Source organism: Chionomys nivalis, chromosome 10, assembly GCF_950005125.1.
Source record: "Chionomys nivalis chromosome 10, mChiNiv1.1, whole genome shotgun sequence".
NCBI lineage: Eukaryota > Metazoa > Chordata > Mammalia > Rodentia > Cricetidae > Chionomys > Chionomys nivalis.
The window spans coordinates 63,742,509-63,767,096 of NC_080095.1; the positions used below are offsets into that span (position 1 = coordinate 63,742,509).

Genomic DNA, 24,588 nt, shown 5'->3' on the forward strand with positions numbered 1-24,588 from the left:
TTTTTTAATTCTATATCTTTGATCAATGCATAATTTTTGTAACCTCAAGGCAAAAATGATGCTCACAATGGCTTACAGGAATTGGAAGTGTTTGAAATGCTGGAGCTGTCTATTGCTGCCATGACGTGTGTCACCTGCTGAGGTTAGGACTTTGTAAAAATTGATTTTGCTCTTAAATGTCTTTGAATACCTTTTGTACTTATTCTAACTACTCTTTTGTATTGTGATTTATGAAAATATTGATCCATGACTATTGGAAGCAAGGAAAGATTGTTCCTTTATCACAGAATGATTTTGAACTATGTATGGTGGGCATCAGAAAACTACTCAGTTCGTGCTTCTGCTTCTCATCCCTACTCATTTCTATCCTTATTTTTTGTTGGAATTTCATTTTCAATGTGCATTGCTTTTGTGCTAAGAGATTTAGAAATGTTTAGGTTTGTTTTTAGAAAATGCATGAGGTTAATGTTTTCCCATCCTTCACTTATTTGCCCTAACACCTCAATCACAAAATCAGAAATGGCCCGAGCTTCAAAACAAAGTTATCTCTTTGGGGAGAAAGCAAAAGAGAGCCAAGAGAAATGAGAGGCAAGAAATCAACAAAGATTGCCCACACTGTGTGGGGGGGAACCTTTTTCTGCATCCTTGAGCCCAGCTGGAGTGTGAGCCTCTCTCACAGATGAGAAGGCAAGCTCAGGTCTCATTAAAGCCTCTCACTGGATTACAGACTCCAAATCCTCCGGGGAGTCTTGCGAACCACGTCATGTTTCTCGATCTGCATCTCCAATTATGTAGCTTTGATTTAGTTGAGAGATGTGAAGCCGTCTGCCTGGCCAGGCAATCCCCTGGTGGCCACACACGGGAAGAGGGAGGCTGCAGAACACGCCTGCCAGCCCCATCTGGCACCAGCTCCCAATCACGCAGAAGGTTTCCCCTCCGTCCACCTTTTCTCAGCCCTCTTCCCTCCTCCACCCAGGCCCTGGCACGGATTGGATGAACACACCCGCTTATACTCAAGCCCACCCACCCTTGGAGAGACTCCCAGCCCAAATGGGAACGGCGTGCTGATCAGAGGGCCCACCCCTTTTATTATAGGATGGCACTACCCCAGCATTCCATCAAGCTTTGCAGTGTAGAAATTAGGCCAAATTCTGGCTCTTCCCCAGGACATGGCTGCCAGGATCGTATAGAGAAACATCTGGCTGGACAGTTTGAAGTGCTTGGCTTGGCCATGAAGGAAATCCACTTTCAGCCCTGTGTTCCAGGTTCCTATTTGCCTTCCTGGTTGGAGATGCCAGGCTTGCTACAAGGGATTTGCCTTCCAGGGGAAGGGAGAAGCAAACCTCCGGGGCCTTCGCTGATGTCTTAGTTCGTTGTGTGACCAAATACCTGCCAAGAAACAAACTGAAGGGAAGAGGAGTTTACTTTGGCACATGACCGGAAGGTGCATTACATCACGGCAAGGAAGATTTGCCAGCAGCAGCGTGAGGCAGCTTCCTCACATCTGAGAGGATCAGGAATTGAGGATCTGACAGAATGCAGGCCTGGGCTGTAAACCTCCGACTTCCAATCGCCTGTGACCCACGTCCTCCGGCTAGGTGGCGTCTCCTAAAGGTCCCACAACTTTCCCAAGCATCAACCCTTGCTGAGGCTCAGAGGCCTAGCAGGAGACATTTTACATTCACGTGGTAACAACTGGGTACATCAGCAGGTGCCCTATCGCATGACTGTGTTGCGTGCCACAGTCGCAGGGCACCGACAGGGATGAAGGAAGACACCACGTGGGTGTCTGTGCTCTTGTGACGCTCACAGAGATGTCCGTTTGCATGCTGCTAACTTTTAGAGCAGAAATGTGTTTTCAGGGTTGGCACTGACTAGATTCTTCTTGGCAGACGTGTTGCAATTTCTTCTACGAACAGAGAGTCATTGAACTTGTGGTTTCTAGATATTTTTCTTTAAAAAAGTCAGGTAGCAAATTTATTCAATTCTTCACTATTGGGGGACTGATTGGGCCCACGGTTTTTGAAGAATTTAGACAAAATAAAATTCTCTGGCTTATTTTCCTTCTAACTTCTACTTTTTGGTGTCATTTTAAAAATTATATTAACATATGCCTAATATAGCTTGTCATTTTAGCTATTTTAAGTGTGTGTTGCAGTGTTATTAAAAGGCATGCGTATTGTTGCACAACCATCACCCTGTCCATCTCAGAACATTTCCGACTTCCCCAAATTAATCTCTGTTCCAAGCACTTCACTCCCCAGCCCCTCAGTGGGCATGGAAAAAATATGTCTGACTTGTTCACATCTTAAACCTAATCCATTGAGCCCTATCAGTCACATGACAGATACTCAACTGTTTGTTAATGACAGAATTCATGAATGACTCAGACAAAAATTCAAGCTCCAAGTCAGTCATAAGGCAGTCAGTTGGTCTGAGATCAGTAAATGACACCTGTCAGTTGGTCTTCTATGGAAAGTAAGAGGGAAATATACCTGGCTTTCTTGACTTACTAATAAATTATCTAGATTAATAAGATGTTGGGGCTAGTTCTTTCTAGCCTATAGACTTGACAATTGATAAAACTTAAGCATGTTCACTACTTCAATGAAAAAGATAAATGTACTGTTGATAACATAGACTCCCATGTGGTCGGTACTCAATAAATAGTGAAGCTAGTGACAAGGAGATGTATGAAAGATACAAACTGATGTGGAAGCAATAAGGACAAAATGGTGATAGAGGCTTTGGTGGGAAGTGTGGGTCAAGGTCTGTGTGCAGGTGATAGAGGCTTTGGTGGGAAGTGTGGATCAAGGCCTGTGTGTAACTCAAAATCCTCAGTGTTCATCTAAATATTCAATTTGGAAGCTAAATCTGCTGCCACTCCCTGTTCAGGATTGATGGTGCGCATCAGTGACCTTCAGAGCACCATGCAGAAGTCTAACCCCTTGTCGGTTCATCCCATAAAGCACGGCTGAGGGTTTCCCTAGTCTTCACCTCACACCGGCGTGGGCCTGCTAGCTGGAGAGCAGTGCGACTCCCTGCCGTATGTGCTGTGCCAGGCATTAGACTCTCGTCGGAATGTGAGGAAAGCAGACTCATTTCAAATTTGGGACTGTGTTGTTTAAACAGAGAGCATGCATTATGCCAACTGAGATTCCTGCCTGTCCTGATAGACATTTCAAACATTAATCTTGTTTGAAAACATGAAGGCAAGATGGGGTTGATATGTCTCATGTCTTGGTATTGTTCCTAAAGGAACAGAAAAGGAAACCAAGAGGTAGGCCTCAGAGCAACAAAGCCCCCTGGCAGCCAGTGCTGGGGATTGCAATAGGCTACCATGTTGAGTGAAGGTAGCTGGCAGGATCCTTGTAGCCTCAGACCAGAAACGGCCATAGCACAAGCAAGAGCAGACCGGCCATGAGAAGTCAGCTTTCCCTAAATGTGTAAATATTCCAGCAAGGGAAGTAAGGACAACCTTACAACGCTCTGGGAGGGTTGCCTGCAGATAGATACCTGGGTAAGGCAGCCCTGTTGTATTTCAGCTTTTGCATAGATAGTTTGTGGGCCTTTTCACCAGAGTTTGGGGTGGTATTCCCAAACCTCTCTCAGATTTACTGATCAAAATCTCAAGAGGTGAAGCCCAACAGTATAGATAGTTTTAACAAAGGAAAAACTTCTCTAAAAAGTCCCCTCAAGGTTCACTGGCTGGTAGTCACAAATTCATATCTCATATGATTGCCAGCCAGGAAAATATGTGCAAGAATTATGTCAAATATACTAGGGACAGAGAGGGTCACCATTGACAGAGCTCAAAGGAATGAATACTGGAATTTGTTTTGCTGTTACCATGAGGGGGGTGCAGAGTACCAGGGAAGGTGAAGGTAGCAGTAGCTCTTAGGACAACAGCATAGTTGCTGATGGGACAGAGAAACACATGTAGGTTTGCTTTCCTTGGTTGCCACTTCTTTAAGTCTACTCTTATGTATCACATCAAATGCCAAAAACTTTCTTCTTTATTAATAGCCATTTTGTGACATCTACAAGGCTCCAGAGAAGCCAGAAAGAATGGACATTTGGGGGAAAAACAAAAACATCCAATTTTCAGATAATAAAAAATGTCCCATCTAATTTTTGCACACATACCCTCAGTGTAAATCAGTAGAGTACAAGCCTTGCTTGTTTGTTTACTTGTGACATATTTTTTGTTACTTAGCCCAGACTAAGGTAGAACTGAAATTACTATGTAACCCAGGTTATCCTCCACTTCTCTACTTACTGCTGGAATCGTAGGCAGGAGCCATCACACAGGGCAGGTGTAATGTGGCTAACCTTTTTTCTTTTTTCAACAAATATTTGCTGGCTGGCGGCTATATGCCAGGTGCTATGTTTGACCCTGGGGAGACATCATTAAATAACACAGACATAAAGCCCTGTTCTGTCCTTGTGTAGCTGACATCCTTATGGGAGTAACAGAGAGTAAATCAGTCAGGCAAACTGGTTACATGTTTGAAGAAATAAGTCCTATAAAGAGAAATAACACTGCTAGAACAAAAAGGTACCTCCTGGAGCTGCTGGACGAGGGGAGAGTTGAGATCAAGTCTCACTGAAAAGCAAGCATGTGTGCAAAGATGAGAAGAAAAACAAACAATGGGCCACGCAGATGTGTGCGGTGGAGGACCCAGACAAGATGAAGCCTGTGGAAAGACTCTGGGGTGAGTGTGCCCCGGATCCAGGGAGCAGGAAGGAAATGAGTGAAGCTGGAGAGAGTGAGGACAGAAAGAACTCCCATGTTAGAAGAAAGACAGATGATGGAACAGGCAAGGAGAGAGAGCTTGGCATCTTGCATGAATTTGGGTTTTATCTGAAGAGAGGGGAGAAGAACAGAAAGCAGGGGAGTCATATGATCCATGTTTTTTTTTTTTATTCCCATTGTGATAAAGCCATTCTGGAACTGCCTTGATAATAGACTACGAGGAGACCAATGAAGACCTGTTACACTCATTCGGGTCAGGTACGGTCATGACTTGAAGACCTGCTACACTCATTTGAGTTGGGTATGGTCATGACTTAGATTAGGGCAATAACAGTGAACAAAAGAAAAGCGAGTTCAAAACCTCTAACACTGAGTAATTGTAAAGGTGGAGTTACCACTGCTTGGTCTGGAGAATGCCTTAGGTGGAACAAGTTTGTGGAGAGAGAACTCTGTAATTTAGTGTGGACATGTTAATTATGCAGTAACCACGAGACGGCTAAGTAGATGGGCAACTGCAGGTGTATGACATGGGTGATAGTTAAGGTCAAAGGACCCAATGGAAGTGATTTGGCATTGCTTTCCAAGTGTGTAAGATCTACTCAATTTATCCAGCCAGTGGTTATCTAGGACATTGAAGGAGTTAGGCAGAAAAATAGTTAAACTCCATTCATTACAATAATGAGGTGTAAAGTAAACCCTTTGTCAAAGTAACCTGGAAGACTTGGTACTCCAAACCCTAGAGAGTGTGTTTATCTGGACCGTGGCTTGTGAAATTCACAAGACTAGGTGGCCAACCATTAACGTTGCTGTAGTCAGCTGGTGAGAACCCAAGCACCTAAACACTGGTATAGGAGACTATCACAAACAGGGATTAGTAGCCCTGGCTCAGCTGTTCCTCCAGTCAAAGCCCAATGTTTTAGCTCCTCCTAGAAACTAACCAGATACCTTCACCCAATCTTGAAAGACAAGGGAGGAGCCATGGGAGTCAGAGGGGTAGAGTGATGCTCCCCAGGACGTGTCCATGAGCTAGGCGTAGGAGACAGTGGCACTGTGCTCTTATCCCCACAGCACCATTTCCTAACTGTTCAATGTTTTAATTTGTCCTTTCCTGAAAACAGAGATGCTACTATGGTAATTTGTGTAAGCCTTGAATGGAATAACAATTGTGAAGTATTTTTCAATTGTTGCTGTCATTTTTTTTTACTTTCCCTTCAATACTTTTAATTACAATAAAAGTCCAAGATGTCACAATACTTTTCTTTGCAGACTATTAATGAATTGAAAGATGACTAAATCAAACCATAATCTGTAATGATTAAAAGTTCCTCGTTGGGTGTGGTGGAACACACATTCAATCCCAGCACTCACGAGGCAGAGGCAGGTGGATCTCTATGAGTTTGAGGCCAGCCTCGTCCACAGAGTTCCCGGACAGCCAGGGCTACACAACACAGTGAAACCCTGTCTCAAAAAGCAAAACTAAACAAAAATGTTCCTGGTCCAACAGCTAGTTTGCATTATGATTATTGTCAAGTCCTGTTTGACTCTGGTGCCACCAGGGGGCACCTCAAGAAATTAACTTTGGAAAACAATACGATAATTGAGGACTACAAAGAGTTTATGAGCTTCCAGATATGACCTGTACTTTGGAAGCAAAGAGCACAATGCTCTTGGTGCACACAAGATTTAAATGTGTATTAATCACATGCTGCAGAATTCCATGCAGGGTGTGTGATTTCCTTGGACTTAGGGTACAAAATTTTTAGATACAAATTTAGGGTAAGATTCCATTTGTGAGGGACATCTGTGAATTCTGGAACTTTCTTCTTCAGTCAAATATGGCCCTGCAGATAAAACAGGTTTCTTTTGCGGGGGAGGACAGGGTTAATAAAACCATTCCAGCAAAGCTTTATTAGGGCCTGTGCTGTAGCACACGGGGCAGAACAGGGAATGGATTTTCAATTATCATTATTATTCAGTTTCTCTTGGTTATTTATTGATTTGAATATATCTATTTCAATAGGTATAAATTGAAAAGCATCTTCAATTATAATTTCCATTTTTGTGTTTTTAGATTTATTTCTATTATCCTTAAATTTATAGAGAAAGTAGTGTTTTCGTTGCAACATTTTAACATATGTCATCACACTTTGTTCTGATTCTTGTCCTCTTTCAATGCATCCCTGATTGTCTTGCTCCCCCCTTGCTGGTTTCCTTCCCTTCCCAACAGTTCTCTCTTCTACTTTGCTGCCACATGTGTTTCGTTTCTGTTTACCCATCTCAATACTAGCAGTTTCCTCTTTCTAATCTAACGAAATCAAAGACATCCAAGAGGGAAGAGGTTTTCAATAATTAGTTATCCTCAACCACCACCCCTAGCACCAATGGGATATATTTTCTTTATAAGGTACTGGCTAGAGAATTCATATTAGTTACTTTCCCTGTGGCTGGGTCAGGCCATTAGATCAAGCTACTGAGTCATTTCTAGAGGGCAGATACAGAGGGTGCCTCTATTCTAACAATGATGTTTGAGAATTAGTTTGTTCACCTTGTTGTACCAACTTTTCTTACCATGGTGAATAAACAGCTAGTGTGTGATTGAGCCAAACTGATGGCTAAATTGTGTAGCTTCCGAGCCCAAAATCACATTGCCTCTTGTTACTTATTGCCAAGGTTACTTGTTGAAAAGTAATCTTGAATGATATTAAGATTATAAATTAATAATTTGGGATTATTAGAGATTGATAATTCATTGTCTCTTAAGCGTATTATAACTTAAACTAAATAAAGCAATTATTTAAATATATAATGTGTATTCTATGCAGTTAAAATTATACAAGTCATTATTGATATAGATCTAAGTCATGCGGGTGAATCTAGATAGATAGATAGATAGATAGATAGATAGATAGATAGATAGATAGACATGTGTAAGTGTGTGTGTCTGGATTGCATATGACTACATATATGCATTTAGCCTTTAAAAACCAACTGAATGTCTCTAAATGTTATATCTATGACATAATATTTAAGATAGCAGGGGGCTGGAGAGATGGCTCAGAGGTTAAGAGCACTGGCTGCTCTTCCAGAGGTCCAGAGTTCAATTCCCAGCAACCACATGGTGGCTCACAACCATCTGTAATGAGATCTGGCGCCCTCCTCTGGCATGTGGGCATACATGGAGGGAGAATGTTGTATACATAATAAATAAAGAAATTAAAAAAATATTTAAGATTACATATTCACCAAATAGTGTATGCAAATTGAGTTTTTTCTGCCATATTTGTCTTCCTGTAGAAAATGAAAGTGTCTGTTGATATAGGACATTGGAACTGCTGCATTAATATGTAATTCTAGAAATAGGTCATTAGCCTGGTGCTTGGAACAAAACATATTACATGAATGGATGGATTAATTCTAATTATTTCATGAACAGGAAGGGGAAAATTAAATACACGAGACACAAGTTAAGTATGAACATGGTGTTTTCTGAACGGAACGAGGAATTCCCTCTGTGGAGTTACATATCAGTGGGATAATGGAAAGCTAACTGATGAAGAATTTTTTACTCCAGGACCAACATATCTTCCCTGGATTTTTGTTTTGCTTTGCTTTGCCTTTCAGTTCCATTTTTTTCATCAGTGCCTTATAGAAGGTAAAGACTGATTCTTATTTCCAAAGAGAAACGTGTTCTTTATGAGTAAAGCAGGTTTCTGTCACTGTGTTTATTGTGTGGTTGGTTGTAAGTTATTTATAGATCAGCGGAAGGCAGTTAGCATCTGTATTTTACCGATATTATTTACCACTTTGGTTGCTTCCCATTGCCTTTTTCACTTTTCTCTCCGTAGCATTTTCCTTCAGAGTTCTGGACTTGAATGCTTTCTTCCTTGGGCTGAATTGAGCAGCATGCTAGTGAGTGGAGTACTCTGCAGCTTTCCAAGGAATGGAGCCATAGACTCACCTCCTACAATACAGACCACCAAACATACCTTTTTGTGCTTTAGAAAAGAGAGGCTATAATTTATTTTAGACACATTTAATGGAGTTTAGACACATTAAATGTTTAACTATTGTAGTAAATTCATACTAAAGATTCAACTTCAAATGTGTGTTCATAAAAACTTGCAAGAACTCTTCTGTATCTCCTGTAATGAAAGTGATATGGTTTAAATCTATAAATAGATCCAAGGACAATATGCAGAAACGTGGGTCAATTAAGTCTCAGTAACGAATCAATAAAAACTATTGTCTATGAGACCCAAAACAGGACAATGTGCAGAGTGAGCACTCTTGGAGCCCTTGTTCCTAAATGGGGTGTCTCCATCAAAATTCTCCTCCCCTCAAGTGCCAGGGGTCCATGCAGAAGAGGAAGCAGAGAGATTGTGAGAGCCAGCAGTGACAGGTGACATCAAGGAAACAGTGTCTCTGGGGTACAACAGGACTGAAGCTCATATGAACTCACAGAAACTGTGGGTGCACACACAGGGTCTGCACAGGTTCAAGTCAGCCAGGTCCAGCACAGAGAGGGAAGTGGACACAGGCCCCCATCCCTAACAAGAAACTATCTGCAACTGATACCTGCTGGCAAAGGAAAAACTAGTTTTCTCAAAGGGAGTGTTAGATTTTAGCTAAAAGTTTTTATTGGTCTACATTGAAGTTTGTTTTTTTTTTTTTTAAGTGAAGAATCCACTTTACTTAAGCTTTCAGAGTGATTTCCTTCCCTTTGAAAGATGCACCATTTCCCAGCCTATTGACTACATGAAAATGGCCTCGACTGCCCCTCCAGTTTTTCTAACTTTAGGTCGCAGAGTCTAGGTCATTCAAACAGCACAGCCTCAAATAGTAAAGCCTCCTTTTTTTCATTTCCGTTCTGTGAACTCCTGAGACCTGTGGTGTGCAAATGATGTCGAAATAACACCTTCACATATAATGTCAGGCCAAAATTCTGCCCTGAGATACCCTATCCATCCAAGATTGGAAGCCTTGCACTCACAGCCCAGGACTGGATGGGCACAGCCACTACATGTGAGTAAGAAACCCGGTTCAACAGTAGAAGAACGAGGGCATTGTGTGCCTTCAATCAGCTTTGTATTAGGAGATTTTTTTTCAAAGGAAAATGATGTGAAGGGAAGAACTAGCATGAAAACAACAAACTAGTGCAAGATCCCTATTTCAATATAATTTGGAGAAAATGACTGATTTGGGTTGGTCATGTTGCCAAAAGAGATGACTCAAGCGTTCCAAACCAGAAATGGAAATCAGAAGGATGCCTGAAGCCTGAAAGAAGAACAAATTGTCAAGATATGATTGACTGGACGGCTTCAAAATCAACTGTACCAAAGATGGGCTTGGATAGCTGCCCAGAACAGAACTGAATGGTGATGTTCATTTAGGTCCTGACTGCTGAAATAAAATAAAATGTAGTGATTTTACTCTGTGAGGTATACAGATGTGTTAATGCTTTCCAATTTCCCCAACTGGGGATCTGGTGTCATTTCCCCTGCTTCTTGCTTCGCTGGCGAGTATTACTGCAGCCTTGGATGCTTCTTGACTGCCAGGTTTTTGGCAAAGAAGTAGGCTCCAGGTGGAAGTGTCCCGCTCATACCGTGCGCGTTGCAGGTGGCTTGGAGAATGACTTTTCTCCTTGGAAATAATTTGTAAATCTGTATTTGAGTTTCAGTCTCAGAGTGTAACTGTGTATCTGTGTGCTGGCCTTTCCCCATGTAACTATTGCTGAGCTTGGCTTATGAATCTGGCCACATCTGAATCTTAAAAACATTTTCTCTCTAAGAATGCCAGAGTAAGTCTCTTTTCACAGGTAAGGGATTTGCACACTGGTCCTTTCCTCTTTTCGGGGGAAGTGTGTGTGTGTGTGTGTGTGTGTGTGTGTACCCCTGTGAATGTGTGTGCATTCATGTACATTCATGCCTCCTCAGCCACACTCCACCATTTTCAGTAGGGAAGAGGTAGGAGTTGAGACAGTTTTCGTGTAGTCCTGGACCTCACTGTGATCTTACATTTGTGATCCTCCTGCCTCCACTTCTCCAGGGCTGTGAATACAGATCGTGCCTCCACACCCAGTTCACAGAGTGCTATGAATCAAAACCACATTTATGCATATTAATAAGCCCTCATGGGGATCAAACCCAGGACTTTGTGCATGCCGGCGCTCTACTAACGTCCCCAGGCTTCTCACCATTCACTGAACCTGGAACTCCGTCAGCTAGGCTGACTAGCCACCAAGTTCCAGGAATCTGCCTGTTTCTTCTAGAGAGCTGGAATCACAAACTTCCTTGTGGGTGCTGGGGATCCAAACTCTGGTCCTCATGCTAACAGTGCAAGCATTCTGTGGATTCAGCCATCTCCCAGCCCTGGAACTGGAATGTATTTTATTCACTATTTCCTTGCTTAGTGGTTGCTTTCTAATGAACTTATCAGTTGAGTTTGATAACAACCTTTCTGATAAATGTGGTTTGTCTCCCCGGAAGGTCAGGGACAAGGCAGTTGTGCTGCCTTTCTTTCTCTTTTGAAGCCGCAAAGAAGGAAATAATCCCCACTGTCGTTCCTAATACAAAACCTGCAGAAAGCAACTGGGGGAGTTTCTTAGCCTGATTGTTAAGGAGTCCAATGCTATAGAACACATAATTTTCCAACAAGTCTTTTTACATACTGTATTTAAAAAACAACAGTGAAACCCATGAGGTGGTGACTCAGGCATAGAAAAGGAGGGGTAGAGAGATACATGGTTTTTTTTTTTTTCCATTCCTTAGTTTCTCCACCTGAGTCAGATTTTGAGAATGTTACACCCTGCCCTTTCTACTCGCTATTCCCCAGTCTCCAGTTTTCAGTAGCTAACTTAGAACAGGTGGGTGCTTTTCCATTTACCCAAATGGAAATCATGTTATAAGACACATGAAGCCGATCTGGAGACTTGAGTCTCTTGATGCCTAAGATTTAGGTTTTAAAACAGGGTAAGCTACAACTGTCCCTCACAATGAGCGACAACAGGAAGGTGTCCTTGAAGGTTTACTTTGCTATATATGAACCACCAAACTACACACAAGCTAAGAATTCCATGCCTCCAGCTTCCATGTGACTTGTGCCACTCATTGGTTGTTTGGTGACCTTTTAGCCACCCATATGTTCTATTGTGCTGTGCCTTCAAAATGAAGATAAGAAGAAATGTGGGGTAGAATTACTTCATGGTTTTGGCACAAACGTGTTTTAAATAAGCTATTGTGAGCTGTGTCTTTGAGAAGAACATGTGCAATTTAGTTTTTGATCTTCACTTTATAGATGTACATAAGTACTACAAGGCCTGTTTTGATTGTACGATTAAAAACAAATGTGACCCAATTTTGTAGCCCTGTGTGCACCAGGTTTTCAAATGACAGCTCTCATTTCGTATGTATCATACTAAGCACCATAAGCTAATGGCCTTGGGGACCTGTTATGCCATCCTCATGTTACCATGACTTTGGTCTTCTAGTAATCCCATGCTCCACTGTGGGCTCAGGATCTCTCACAGGCAGCCGTGCTAATAGGGTATAAAGCTGTAATGCATCATGGGTTCTCAGAAAGAAATAGCCTAACCCATTTCTTTTGCAATGACTCTTAGTCACTTTCTCTGAAAACTTTATTATTGCTTAAGAATTATAGTTTGAAGAAGTGAAGAACTGAAGAATTACCACGAGGGTAGCAGTACTGACTAATCTTCCAGAAGACCTGTGTTTGATTCCCAGTACTCATGTAGTGGCTCACTGCTGTCTGTCACTCTAGTCCCAGGGAATCTGATGCCCTCTTCTGGCCTCCTCGGGCACTATGCACAGATGTGGTTCACAGATGTAATAGATGCAGACAAAATAGCCATAAAAATAAAACAAATTTTCTTAAAAAGAAGTTAAAGTTTGAAATTTTTCAGAAAAAATTAAAAGACTGTTGTGAAATTGAAAGATAGCAATATATACACAAATACCTGGGTGTATTTTTCAGTGTGTGACGCGTGCATGTGGTGTGTGAGCACCGGTGTACATGATGGAAGCCATGGGATATTCTGCTCTTTCACTCTCAGGCTTGTTCCCTTGATACAGGCTCTCCCTGGATATGGAGTGAGGCATGTGCCTGTAACCTCAGCAAGCCTCCCCTCTGCTCCTCCCTCATGGTTCTGGGGTTACAGGCACATGTCGCTAGTGTTGGGGATTCAAGTTCAAGTTCATGGACATCAAGCACTCCAACCCACTGAGTCATTCCCCAGCCCATGCATGCATTTACTTTTTACAGAGTAGCTAGTGCATAGGAAATATTCAACTAATTTTTAGCATTTTACTGATAACAATCTTAATGAAATGCCATTATGAATCCAAGCTCATATTTTCTTACATAAGATAAGTCGGACTGACACCTATTAGAAGTAGCATGAGGAACAAAGTGTGAGGGATGCCATATAGTTTATAATACATTTGTCTACATTTTATTAAATTAATTAATTCATTTTTCCAGCCTGATCACAGTTTCCCCTCCCTCCCTCTTCTCTCCTCCCAGTCCCTCCCTGCAAGTTCCACTATCAACCCCCGCCAATCCACTCCTCCTTTTTTCTCTTCAGAAAAGGACAAGCCTCCCAGTTTATCAGTCAACCATGGCATATCAAGATGCAGTAAGACTAGGCACCTCCACTCCTATTGAGACTGGATGAGATGATCCAATATGAGGAATAGGGTCCCAAAAGCCAGCAAAAGAGTCAGCGTCAGCCACTGCTCCCTCTGTTAGGAGTCCCACAAGAAGACCAAGCTACACGGCATAACACATGTGCAGAGGACCTAAGTCAGTCCCATCCAGGTTCTCTGGTTGGCAGTTCAGTCTCTCTGAGGCCAAGTTAGTTGATTTTTCTTGTGGTATCCTTGACCTCTCTGGCCCCCATAATCCTCCATCCCCATCTTCCACAGGATTCCCTGAGCTCTGCCTAGTAGTTGGCTGTGGGTCTCTGTACCTGTTTCCATCAGATGGCTAGGTGAAGCCTCTCTGCTGACAATTGGGCTAGGCACCAATCTATGAGTATTTCATCAGGAATCATTTCATTGGTGTTTTATTGCCAGTCCTGTTTAGTTCTAACCTAGATCTCTGGGTGGTCCAGCCTCTGGGTTCTAGCCATCCTGGCAGCCTCGGGGGTGGGCTCCCTCTCATGGTGTGGACCTCAGGCTGACCAGTCATTGGTTGGCCACTCCTATAATGTTTGTACCACCTTTCCCCCAGCACATCTTGTAGGCAGGGCAAAGTGTAGGATAGGACCAAGGTTATGTGCCAGGGTTGGGGTTCCAGTCCCTCCAGTAGAAGCCTTGTCTGGTTACAGGAGATGGCCAGTTCAGGCTCCTTATCAGCCATTTCTAGGAGTCTCAGCCGAGGTCACCCTTATAGATTCCTGCGAGTTTCCATTGCACTATCTCTAACTCATCCCAGAGATGCCCCGTTTCCAGTTCTTTCCCGGTACTCTCTCCCTTCATCCTCCCCACCACCTGATACTTCTGTTCCCATGAGCACCGCCCATAAAGACACACACCTGCATCCACCTATGATACTTATTCTATTTCCCTTTCACAGTGAGATTCAGGTCCTGCCCACACCTTGAGCCTTGTAACTTAGATTCTTTGGGTCTGTGGATTGTAACATTGTTATCTCTTACAGATAATATCTATCTATAAGTGAGTACATTCCATGTTTGTCTTTCTGGGTCTGGGTTACCTCACTCAGGATGATCTTTCCTAGTTCCATTCATTTGCCTTCAAATTTCCTCATGCCATTGTTTTTAAAAAGCTGAGTAATACTCCATTGTGTAAATGTACCACATTTTCTTTAGCCATTCTTCAGTTGATGGACCTCTAGGTTGTTTCCAGTTTCTGGCTACTACAAATAAAGCTGTTATGAACATAGTTGAATAAATGTCCTTGTGATATGGTAGAGTGTCCTTTGGGTATATATACAGGAGTGATATAGCTTGGTCTTGAGGTAGGTCAATTCCCAATTTTCTGAGAAACCACATTTGTTTCCAAAGTGGTTGTATAAGTTTTCACTCCCACCAGCAATAGAGGAGTGTCCCCCTTGCTCTATATCCTCACCAGCATGAGTTGTCACTTGTGGTTTTGATCTTATCCATGTCGACATGTGTAAAATGAAATCTCAGAGTCACTTTGATTTGCATTTCCCTGATGACTAAGGATGTTGAATATTTTTTAAGTGTTTATCAACCATTTGAGATTCCTCTGATGAGAATTCTCTGTTTAGATCTATACCCCATTTTTAATTGGATTGTTTGGTTTGGTGATGTCTATCTAGTTTCTTGAGTTCTTTATATATTTTGGCAATTGGCCTTCTGTCAGATGTGAGGTTGGTGAGAATTTTTTTCTCATTCTATGGTGGGCTATTTTATCCTTTGCCTTACTGAAGCTTTTCAGTTTCATGAGGTGCCATAATTAATGTTCTGTACAGAAAGTTGTCTCCTGTGCCAATATATTCAAGGTTATTCCCCACCTTCTCTTCTTTCAGGTTCAGTGTATCTGACAAAGTTGCCAGAGTTGTGGGCGAGAATATGGAACGTAGGGAAGGGGATACATGTCTAAATTTTAAAAAGTTAATTGTATAAATGTGGAGGGTTATAGGGCTGGGAGTGGGTTGTCGGCATGATGGTATGTGCACATGAATCCAAGCACCCAGTCTGGCCAGAAGAGAGCATCAAAGCCCTTGGAGCTGAAGTCACAGGTGGCTGTGAGCTTCCTAACATGGTGCTGGGAACTAAATTCTGGTCCCCTACAAGAGCAGCAACAAGTTCTTTACCACTGAGCCCTCTCTCCAGCCCCAAAGTTGATAGCACACTTTTAGAAGTAGTCCTATAGTGACCCTTAAGCCTCATCCAAAGATTTTTCTATTTGACTTGGTGCAAGTTCAATATTAAAAGCACAGTGGCCCATTGACTGTCTTGCCAGGGGAGGAGCTGTTGGCAAGGCTCCATAAACAGTGCAGCACCACTCGCCACACATTCATCGTGTAGGCTGAAGGCAGCGAGCTATCTGCCTCTCAGGAGGTAAATGATATGGACATTGTTAACATGGGTGTTACCAATCTCTTTACTTCCCTGATTTTGTTCTGAAACGCCAAACTAAACTCAGTGCACGTAGTTCTAGACAGGGTAGAAAAGTGCCATTCACACAATAAGTCATTCTCTCTTGAAGTTTTTACATCTGTGCATCCTGTTTTGCAAAAGGAAACTTCAACTAGCTACCAAATGAAGCCAGAAAGGCAGCAGACAGCACCAGCTTGGGACTTCCTTACATTCTCCTTCCCACATTTTGTATGCAACTCTTCCTAATGTCCCCAGGGAAATCTTGACAGATTTTAATTAATTAACTAATTTATAGTTTTAGTTTTTCCTCATAGGATACGGCATAGAAAGCCTGAAAAAGCCATGTTGGGCATTGGGACCTTAAGACATACTTTCTGGATCCAGTAGCTGGGCTTTAAGTAGTCAACATAGCTCAATTGTATTTAGGTAAAATTTTACTGGAGATGCTATGGTGCATCACAGAGAATTAAAATCACAGGTAAATATTCAAAAAGTGGTCTACATGTAACTGAGTTTAAAGAAATTCTGGTGGTGAAGTCACATACTCAGCGCCAGATTGTCTGCCCTTTCTTGCTTCCGGTCTCCCTGAGTAGGGGTTTCCTTTTTTTTCTTTCCTCTTTTGTCACAGCAGATTGACCTCCTCCAAATGACAGAAACATGACTGCTGTTGGCATATTGGTTTTATAGTTTAGAGCTTTAAGCACAACGAACAAGACTGTGATTCTCAGTACCAATTCCTGTATCCTGAAGAAAAAACCCAAACAGGTCTAGTTGAGTCGCATTGAAGAATAAGAATATGATGAGTCCATTTGAACAAGGTGTCTGACCAAGCCCTGCCTCTGCCTCCCAGTTGTTTCAGAAGCAGTTGGCATGACTGTCGGTATCTGACCTCTGTTGCAAGGCTATTCTGTGCCAGGCGGTGGTGGCGCACGCCTTTAATCCCAGCACTCGGGAGGCAGAGGCAGGCGGATCTCTGTGAGTTCGAGGCCTGCCTGGTCTAAAAGAGCTAGTTCCAGGACAGGAACCAAAAGCTACGGAGAAACCCTGTCTCGAAAAAAAAAAAAAGAAAAAAAAAAGAAAGAAAAAAAAAGAGCAAGGCTGTTCTGTGAAAATAATGCAGGAAAATGGGTGATTCTAAAGCTCCATCTACCACCCAAAGATGCCCAGAATCCTTTAGAACTTCCAGTTAAAACTCCCATATGCTGTTCTAAAGCTCAGGATGTGGGGTAAGGTGACTGTACATAAAAGGAGCTGAACAGAGAGGGGGAAAGGAGGGCACACCAATGAAGCATCGCCAACATGAAGCAGAGGGCTCTGGACCTCCCGGCTCTTTGCAGATTAAACCCTTATGTTACTCCCAGATGCCTCTCCGTTCCCTCCTGCCTTACACCTCTTTTTAATATTTTCTTCCATTAAGAAATGAAGTCCTTGTGTTACTTACGAGACAATCCTCTTCCAGAGAAGTCATGCTATACTTGAGACAAAAAAAGTCTAAAGAAAGGCAAAGTTTCACGTGTTCCCTTGTTCTTTTCTTGGGATTACAGAATCTGATGATTGGGAAAGACTAACTTTAAGAATCGCCAATCCCACCCATTGCCATCTCACCTCTGGCGTCCAGGACGAGTAGACATCCAGGTTGTTTGACCAAATGTCAAAGTAGAGCTCACCACTTTTCAGAAAAAGCCATTCTATTGCATTTTCCCTTTTGGAAGTGCTTTTAATAAAATCCATCTGGCTGAAAGCTGGCTTTCCTTGTTGCTTCTGCCTCTTGGTACCAGTTCCTTCACCCGGAAACAGAACTCCAGCATCTTCCCCACATGCCTGCCTTTCCAGAGAGCCATAATGTTCATTGTGTTCCTGCCTAAGATCGTTGCCTAGGTTAGCATCTTTTCTTTCTAACTGTTCTCTGCTACTGCAATAAAGGGCATCAAATCCACCATTACCCTGGATATTCCATTTTTAGAACATTGCTTATGTGTTCCTCTTAATTTCACCCTCATATCTCCCCCAAAATTTTCAGATATGAAAAGATCTTTACAGAAAGAAAACAACACTAGTAACTGCTTTAATTATAGCTATAGAGCTTCCAGTCACAAAAACCGCATGTATCTATGGGAAGACCAAGCCCGTACCCATGTACTGAAGAGTGAAAAGCAATTTACCTCAATGAAATTTAAATGATTAGAAAAGTATTTAAGTTTTACAGGTGTGTTGTGGTGGGAGGGGTTGATGTGAAAATTGTAGGCATCAGTAGAGAAAATAGGAATGAAATAGGATTTGGCAATTTGCAAATTCTTGTACTTCTTCAAATTGAGTTTTCTTTATTTCCAATCATGATACTCATATTCTCTATTGCATCAAAACCAGTGGGCAAAGTAAACCTCTATCAGGAATCATACTTAACAAGATTTTATTCTATGCTCAAAAAGGACTCTAAGGTAAGATCCCACAAAGCAATCCAACCTGAAGGCACTAACAATTGAGAAATGTAACATGCGCCTTTGTTCCCTCCTTAAGTTTGCCATTTAAGCCAATGAATTGGTAAAAGCAGGAGGTCACTGTGTTTGGGCGGGTAACACAAGGTCAACTGAAGTAAGCTCTTAACTTTTTGTTCTAGAAACATAAAGAAAAACAGAATCAATATGAGGAAGTTGGAGTGAACCTTGGTATTAATCAGAACATCCTAAACCAGAGACATATTGAGTCTTCCTTTCTTTGTAGCCTTTATGGAGTTATCAAGAAGATGGATTACTTCAGAAAATCTAACAAAATATTCTACTTCTATACTGGGAAGGTGGAAAGGGAGAAATGGCATGTGCATTAAGTTTCTTAGTAGTAGAGTTTAAATTTTTGAGTCTTAAAAACTATGAAAAATGGTGAGTTTTAATTAACCAGAAGCATTTGACACTCAGGCAAAATTTATTCTTGTTCCCACAGTATCCTCAGTGTTGACATGAAAGGACTCCAACTTTTCCTCTGTCAGTCTACATAACTTAATCCTGGTCCACCTCAAACTTCTTCCTCTTCCACTAAAGAAGTTCAAAATATACATAACTAACTCAGGATGGATAAGTTCACAAACTCAGAACTAACTAATAAAGCCAGAGTTAAAGATTATATTTAGCCTTGCTGACTCCAAAAAGGTTCAGTCTGCTACATTTGAGTATAACCCTAATCTCATTTTGTTACCAAAATTGAGGAAATAAAAGACCTTAGATAACTTGAAGTGATCTACAACACATAGAAAATAAAAATCTCTAAGACTGAAAAGAGTCAAGCTTAACTATGAGGTGGAGCTTGTGGCCACGTTTCTCAGTTTGCTTACAGGGTTCCAGACTCAGAATCACTGAGCCATCTTCTGTGATGACACAGATAGACAAATAACTGTGACAGACACTGGGTTCTCACCTTCACTCTAGAATCTCAAATTTCATAATTGGTGTGCTAGATTAGATAGTCATTTTCTTTATTCATAAACAAAAGAAAAATTATCTGATGTCAATTTCCTCATTCATATAAAAATATTTTCTTTCTCTAATAGGCTTTTTGGCTTTTACAAAGGAATTCTACCACCCATTTTAGCTGAAACACCAAAATGTGCAGTCAAGGTAAGGCTCTATGCTTTACCACCAAGTGTGCACACCACTAATATCACTTAATGTAAAGCACTAAAAGCTTTAATGCAGAAATTGTAGCATATCAATCTTGGTTATAATTAGACGTGGTCAGTCTCTCTAATATGCGTATTTGTTTGTTTGGAGCTGTTTTTTAAGGCCAAGTTGCTTCTTTCTAATGAGAAAATTACTTACACACCCACACACATGTTCACAGAGCATTATCTGAAACTCAAATAATTAAATCACAAAATCACTTGGGCCTCAGAAATGTTCCTTTGGAGCAATGAGTATTAAAGAAAAAGAAGTAGAAAACCACTTCTGAAGTCATTTCTGTTTCTTGAAATATAATACTTTATGATTCTTACATATTTTTTTAACAAGACTTTATTTCTCCCTTTAATATCTTCTGCTAAAATTCTCTTCTGGTGTTTCTGTCTCTTTAACATACAGCTCTGGAGGTTAACGTACAACTTCCTGGTGTGATTGTGTGACCATGAATGTGTGCCAGACCCTCGAAGGATAAAAGATGACCCCCACACTGTTTCCCATGTGTTCTTTCAGGCTAAAGTCCTAATTGCTCCTAACTGGCATGGCCCTCCCCCAACCACCATTGCTGACATCACCCAATATGGCTTTGTCTTTCTATAAAAATAACATAAACATAGTCATAAAGACTTCCTTTATAACTTTATGCCATTTATTTTAATGGCATAAAGCTTTTTCACATCCTCAATTTCTATCCCTGATATTCCTGAAAGGCAAGAAGGAGCAGCTTACATGCTGTTACTGAGTAAATGAAGAGGATGACTGGGTTTTAAAACATGATGAAATAACCAACATATATATATATGTATACATATGTATACATATATATACACAAACATCAAGCTTTTGCATTATGTCAAATAGTAATGTAATAGAATTGAGTTCAGGTCTCAAGTTCAGAAACGAACGCTTGAAAACATACTTTCTCTTCTTTGTGGCTGTAGTTTCTGTGCTTTCATATTATTGCTTCAATACAAATTTCATTATAAGGATCTGAATCTCAGTGGAGGATCTGGAAAAAGTTCACCAAAGTACACAAAAGGGCTGAATTGAATTATGAAACGGCTTCACTTGATAAAAGATTGCCCAAGTAAACAAACAGAACAGAGTTCCTGTTCAAAAGGAAAGTCACTTTGTCTCCCTGGAATAATATATTCATTTGTTCAGTGTTTTCCACGTATAAATAAAGTAAATTGTAATTAGGCTTCTTCCTGCAGTCATTTCCCTCAGTGCTATATGTTGGAGACAGTTTACACTTTAGGAGGATTAAGTTTTATCAATCTTAAACAATCCTTTGCAAAAAAAAGAAGGAAAAAAAAAACTTGAGCTTTCCAAAACCGAGTTAGTCTCTAAAAAAATAAAATAAAGCAGCGCTTCCGTGCCAGAACAATGGTTAACAGATGAACTGCTGGGCAACTGGATATGGTGGATGTGTCCCAGACATCTTGTTGCAAGTAGATTTTACCTTAAAATTATTGAGACATATGGAAAGTATGTTTGCTTTTTAAGTAGAACTTGTAGTTAAGTGTATCTTTGCCAGATGGATAACACTAGTTTTTCAACACAATTTATGAAAACATTCATTTTATAGATATTTACCTAAGGATTTGGGAGGGAAGCAACCATCTGATTGTAATGATTTCATACCTCATAAACTATCCCATTGTGTGTCATTGAAATTTACCTCTGAACAAAATATTCAGGAATTCCTCTGTGTATGTGTGTGTGCACACACACACTTGTGTACATGGACTCAGCATACACCATGTATATATGTCTTCCTTGGGATGGACACTTTAGTTACAATTGCTACCATAATCATAAACAGGCAGTTTTAGGTTTGTCTGTATTTTATTGTTTGAAATTAGATTTATAATTAAAATAACACTTGTAAATAAATGATATTTCTGTTTCCAAAATTAAGATAGAATCAAACTGCAATCAATGAACAGAAATGAAGACTTAGGCAGAGATACTGAGAGATGGCAGGCAGCATGTTCTGGGATTCAGAGTCTGCTATTCATCCTCCCAAAGCCAGAATGCAATTGTATTCTATAGTCAGATTTTCCAGACTCTTTACCCTGACCAAACTCATGGGAGGCTATGTTATAAGCATGTGCAGTCTGCCTGTGCACTGTTGTGTACCTACACTTCCTGTGGCCTCTACATATAGTTGATGTTTAAATGAGTCAATGAAACAGAAACAAATTTATGGGAAAAAAGTTTATATTTGGAGATAATCTATTCCAGTTCTCAAATTCCCACATTCACTATTCAAAGTATCTTGAAGGCTAAGACTCCCTCTTCTGATTGAGATGGAATAATGACCAGATTAACTATTCTACATGAGCAACACCATGAGCAGTAACAATAAACAACCTATAAGAAACAGCAGTTTGTTTAGAGATCCTGACATCACACAATGAAGGAAAGTAACATCTGGGAGAGGGAATCAACCAAGATGAACCCTGTGAGTGTACTGACTTGAGAGGGTTTCTGGGCCCTAAGTAAGGAGGAGAAATAAAGGCAGAACCCAGAAGAATCATTGGGTAAAGAATCTCAGACTCTAGGAATAGTAAGGCTACTGGTGCTGACAGGAGAGAAACAAAGAGGCAGAGAGGTTTTCAGAGAAACCCTTCAAGAATTCAGCAGTTTGAGCCAATGAGAGAATGTCTACCTCACAGGAAATAACAACTCCAGAGAACTGGAGAATCAGAGCTTGATAGCACACAGGGCTAGGAACCACCCCTGTGCTTGTCAGTCTATCCAGAAAGCTCCACTTTCAAAGGGCATGAGAAGAGTGCTCAGAGGGACTGTGCCATAAGAGCAGAGATGAGTGCTGTAGGGGCACTTCTCAGTTCCCATTTTTTAGAGACAAGATTCGAATGGCTCATGCTCTCATACAGCTCAATTATGTCCCAAAACAGAACATCAAGGATGTTAAATTTCTCAGTGGGGTGTTTAATGGACATGGTCTAAAAACAAAAAAAGAAAACTGGAGACAGGAAACTGAATAGACTAGAATTGTCCCAAGGTGTATGCTTGAAAATCCTCATGAGTGTTTGCTGTGGGACAATGGCCTTTTATCCTGTCACTTGTATTATTTTTAATAAAATGCTGATTGGCCAGTAGCCAGGCAGGAAGTAGAGGCGGGGCAACCAGACAGGAAGCAGAGGCAGGGTAATGAGAACAGGAGAATTCTGGGAAGAAGAAAGGTCAGTCTGCAGTTGTCACCCAGACAGAGAGGAAGCAAGATGAGAATGCCTCGCTGATGAAACGTACCAAGCCACGTGGCTAACACAGACAAGAATAATGGGTTAATGTAAGATGTAAGAATTAGTAAATAAGAAGCCTGAGTTAATAGGCCAACCAGTTTATAATTAATGTAGGCCTCTGTGTGTTCCTTTGGGACTGAAAAGTTGCAGGACCAGGTGGGACATAAACCTCTGTCAACAAGAGTTGATAGAGTTGTGGACTGAGTCCATGTCCTTAGACTTCTTCCTTCACATCCCAGTTGTGTCTTTAATCCCTAAAATGACAGAAAACCAGATAGGGAAAAAGACAAACATTGAATGAATGCATCTCACACAGTAAATTACTAAAGTAGTAGAGACTTCTATGAGGCCCATCACCTTCCAAGGCATTCAGGACACAACGCCAGCATAGAGAATTGTTCCCAAAGTGGTGCATGGGACAGGAACTCAATATAATGACTCTAATGTGATGTGGTTCATGAGTACATGAACCTCGCCCTCCCTTTTTTAAACCAGAGATTGAACACAGGGCATTGTGTATGATAGGAAAGCTCGCTGCTACTGAGGTATGGCTACCGTCCATACCCTAGCCTCTTGTCTGACAAAATTGTCATGTGTGATAAAGTTGCATGTTCCTAAACCACAGTAGATTTCCATGACTTAGGCATCAGTGGTTCCTCTGTTAACATAGGATAAGAAATGGAAAAAAACTTCCCGAAGTCTTGTGTCAGGGAATCCTACTTAAATTACATTATTTCATGGCAATTCTAATAGGTAAGGTTGTTGCAGTTAACTATTAGATGGTTGAAGCAAGGCTCCCATGCTTGCTTCCATGATGAGTGAAATAGCCAGGCTTCAGATGTATACTGCTCACTTCAAAATCCTGGCAAAGTGACTGTCTAAACACAATGACAGTGGTGACAATCATAAAAAGGAAGTAAATGTTCTTTAAAGCCTAACATTAGAGCCAAGCAGATAGCTCACCCTTAGAGTCTCAACACCTAAAGGCTTAGGAAGTAAAACAATGATTACAATAGTGAGTTGTAGGCTAGAGTGGGTCACGTAATGAATCTTTGTCTCAAAGAAACAAACAAAAAAAATGCCTCAGACTTCCAGTTTATTTAGTCATTCCAAACTCTGGAGTGACCCCTAGGGTTTCTAATGTGTCTCTCATCAAAACAGCAATGGTCCCTACTATGTGGGGGTGGGAAAGCAGGGTGTTGACTGTGTTTGCTGTATTCTGAGTGCCTAGAAGGGGAGGAATCTAATAACTATTTAGTAATTGAAGGAACAAATTCTTGTTCTAGAAAACTCTATATCAATACTCCATCTAAAATATCATGGCAATGATCTAGTTCTTTAAAAGAATAAGAAGAGTCAATCTGTTGATAAATGATTCTTGGGTTACTCAAAGACTTCAGGGCCATGTACACAAGAAACCACCTTTTCCTAACAATGGAGTGTAACTACTCCCCAAAACTCTTTTTTTTTCTTTACCTTGCTTTGTTTCATTATAGCATGATTTACCATCCCATTTCTTGGTTCTTGAGAATCAGACACTGCAGGTGTTAAGAGTACGACCTATTATCATTGGTCCTGGCATTAACCCAGTTCAGTGCTCAAAAACAAAATACCCTGCCCAAGCTGAGTTGTTTTTCAAAATACAGAATACAGGGAACAAAAAAAAAGAAATATATTATATGAAAGAATTATTTTTATTTTGCCAGAAGAAAAATGTGTCTGCCCAACTCAGTAGAGTCCTCTGAAGGTGGCAGCAGCATCGTTTTTGGTCCCTGTTCTTCACTGCCG

General features: G+C 41.1%; 1 protein-coding gene across 1 annotated transcript in view; it reads left to right on the forward strand.

The window, feature by feature from the left end:
- Positions 1-24,588, forward strand: part of Slc25a21 (solute carrier family 25 member 21) — a 487,785-nt gene that overhangs the window by 418,513 nt on the left and 44,684 nt on the right. The window contains exon 4 of the mRNA XM_057782797.1: positions 19,405-19,471. Coding sequence (XP_057638780.1) covers positions 19,405-19,471 — 67 coding nt within the window. The remainder of the gene's footprint in view (positions 1-19,404; positions 19,472-24,588) is intronic.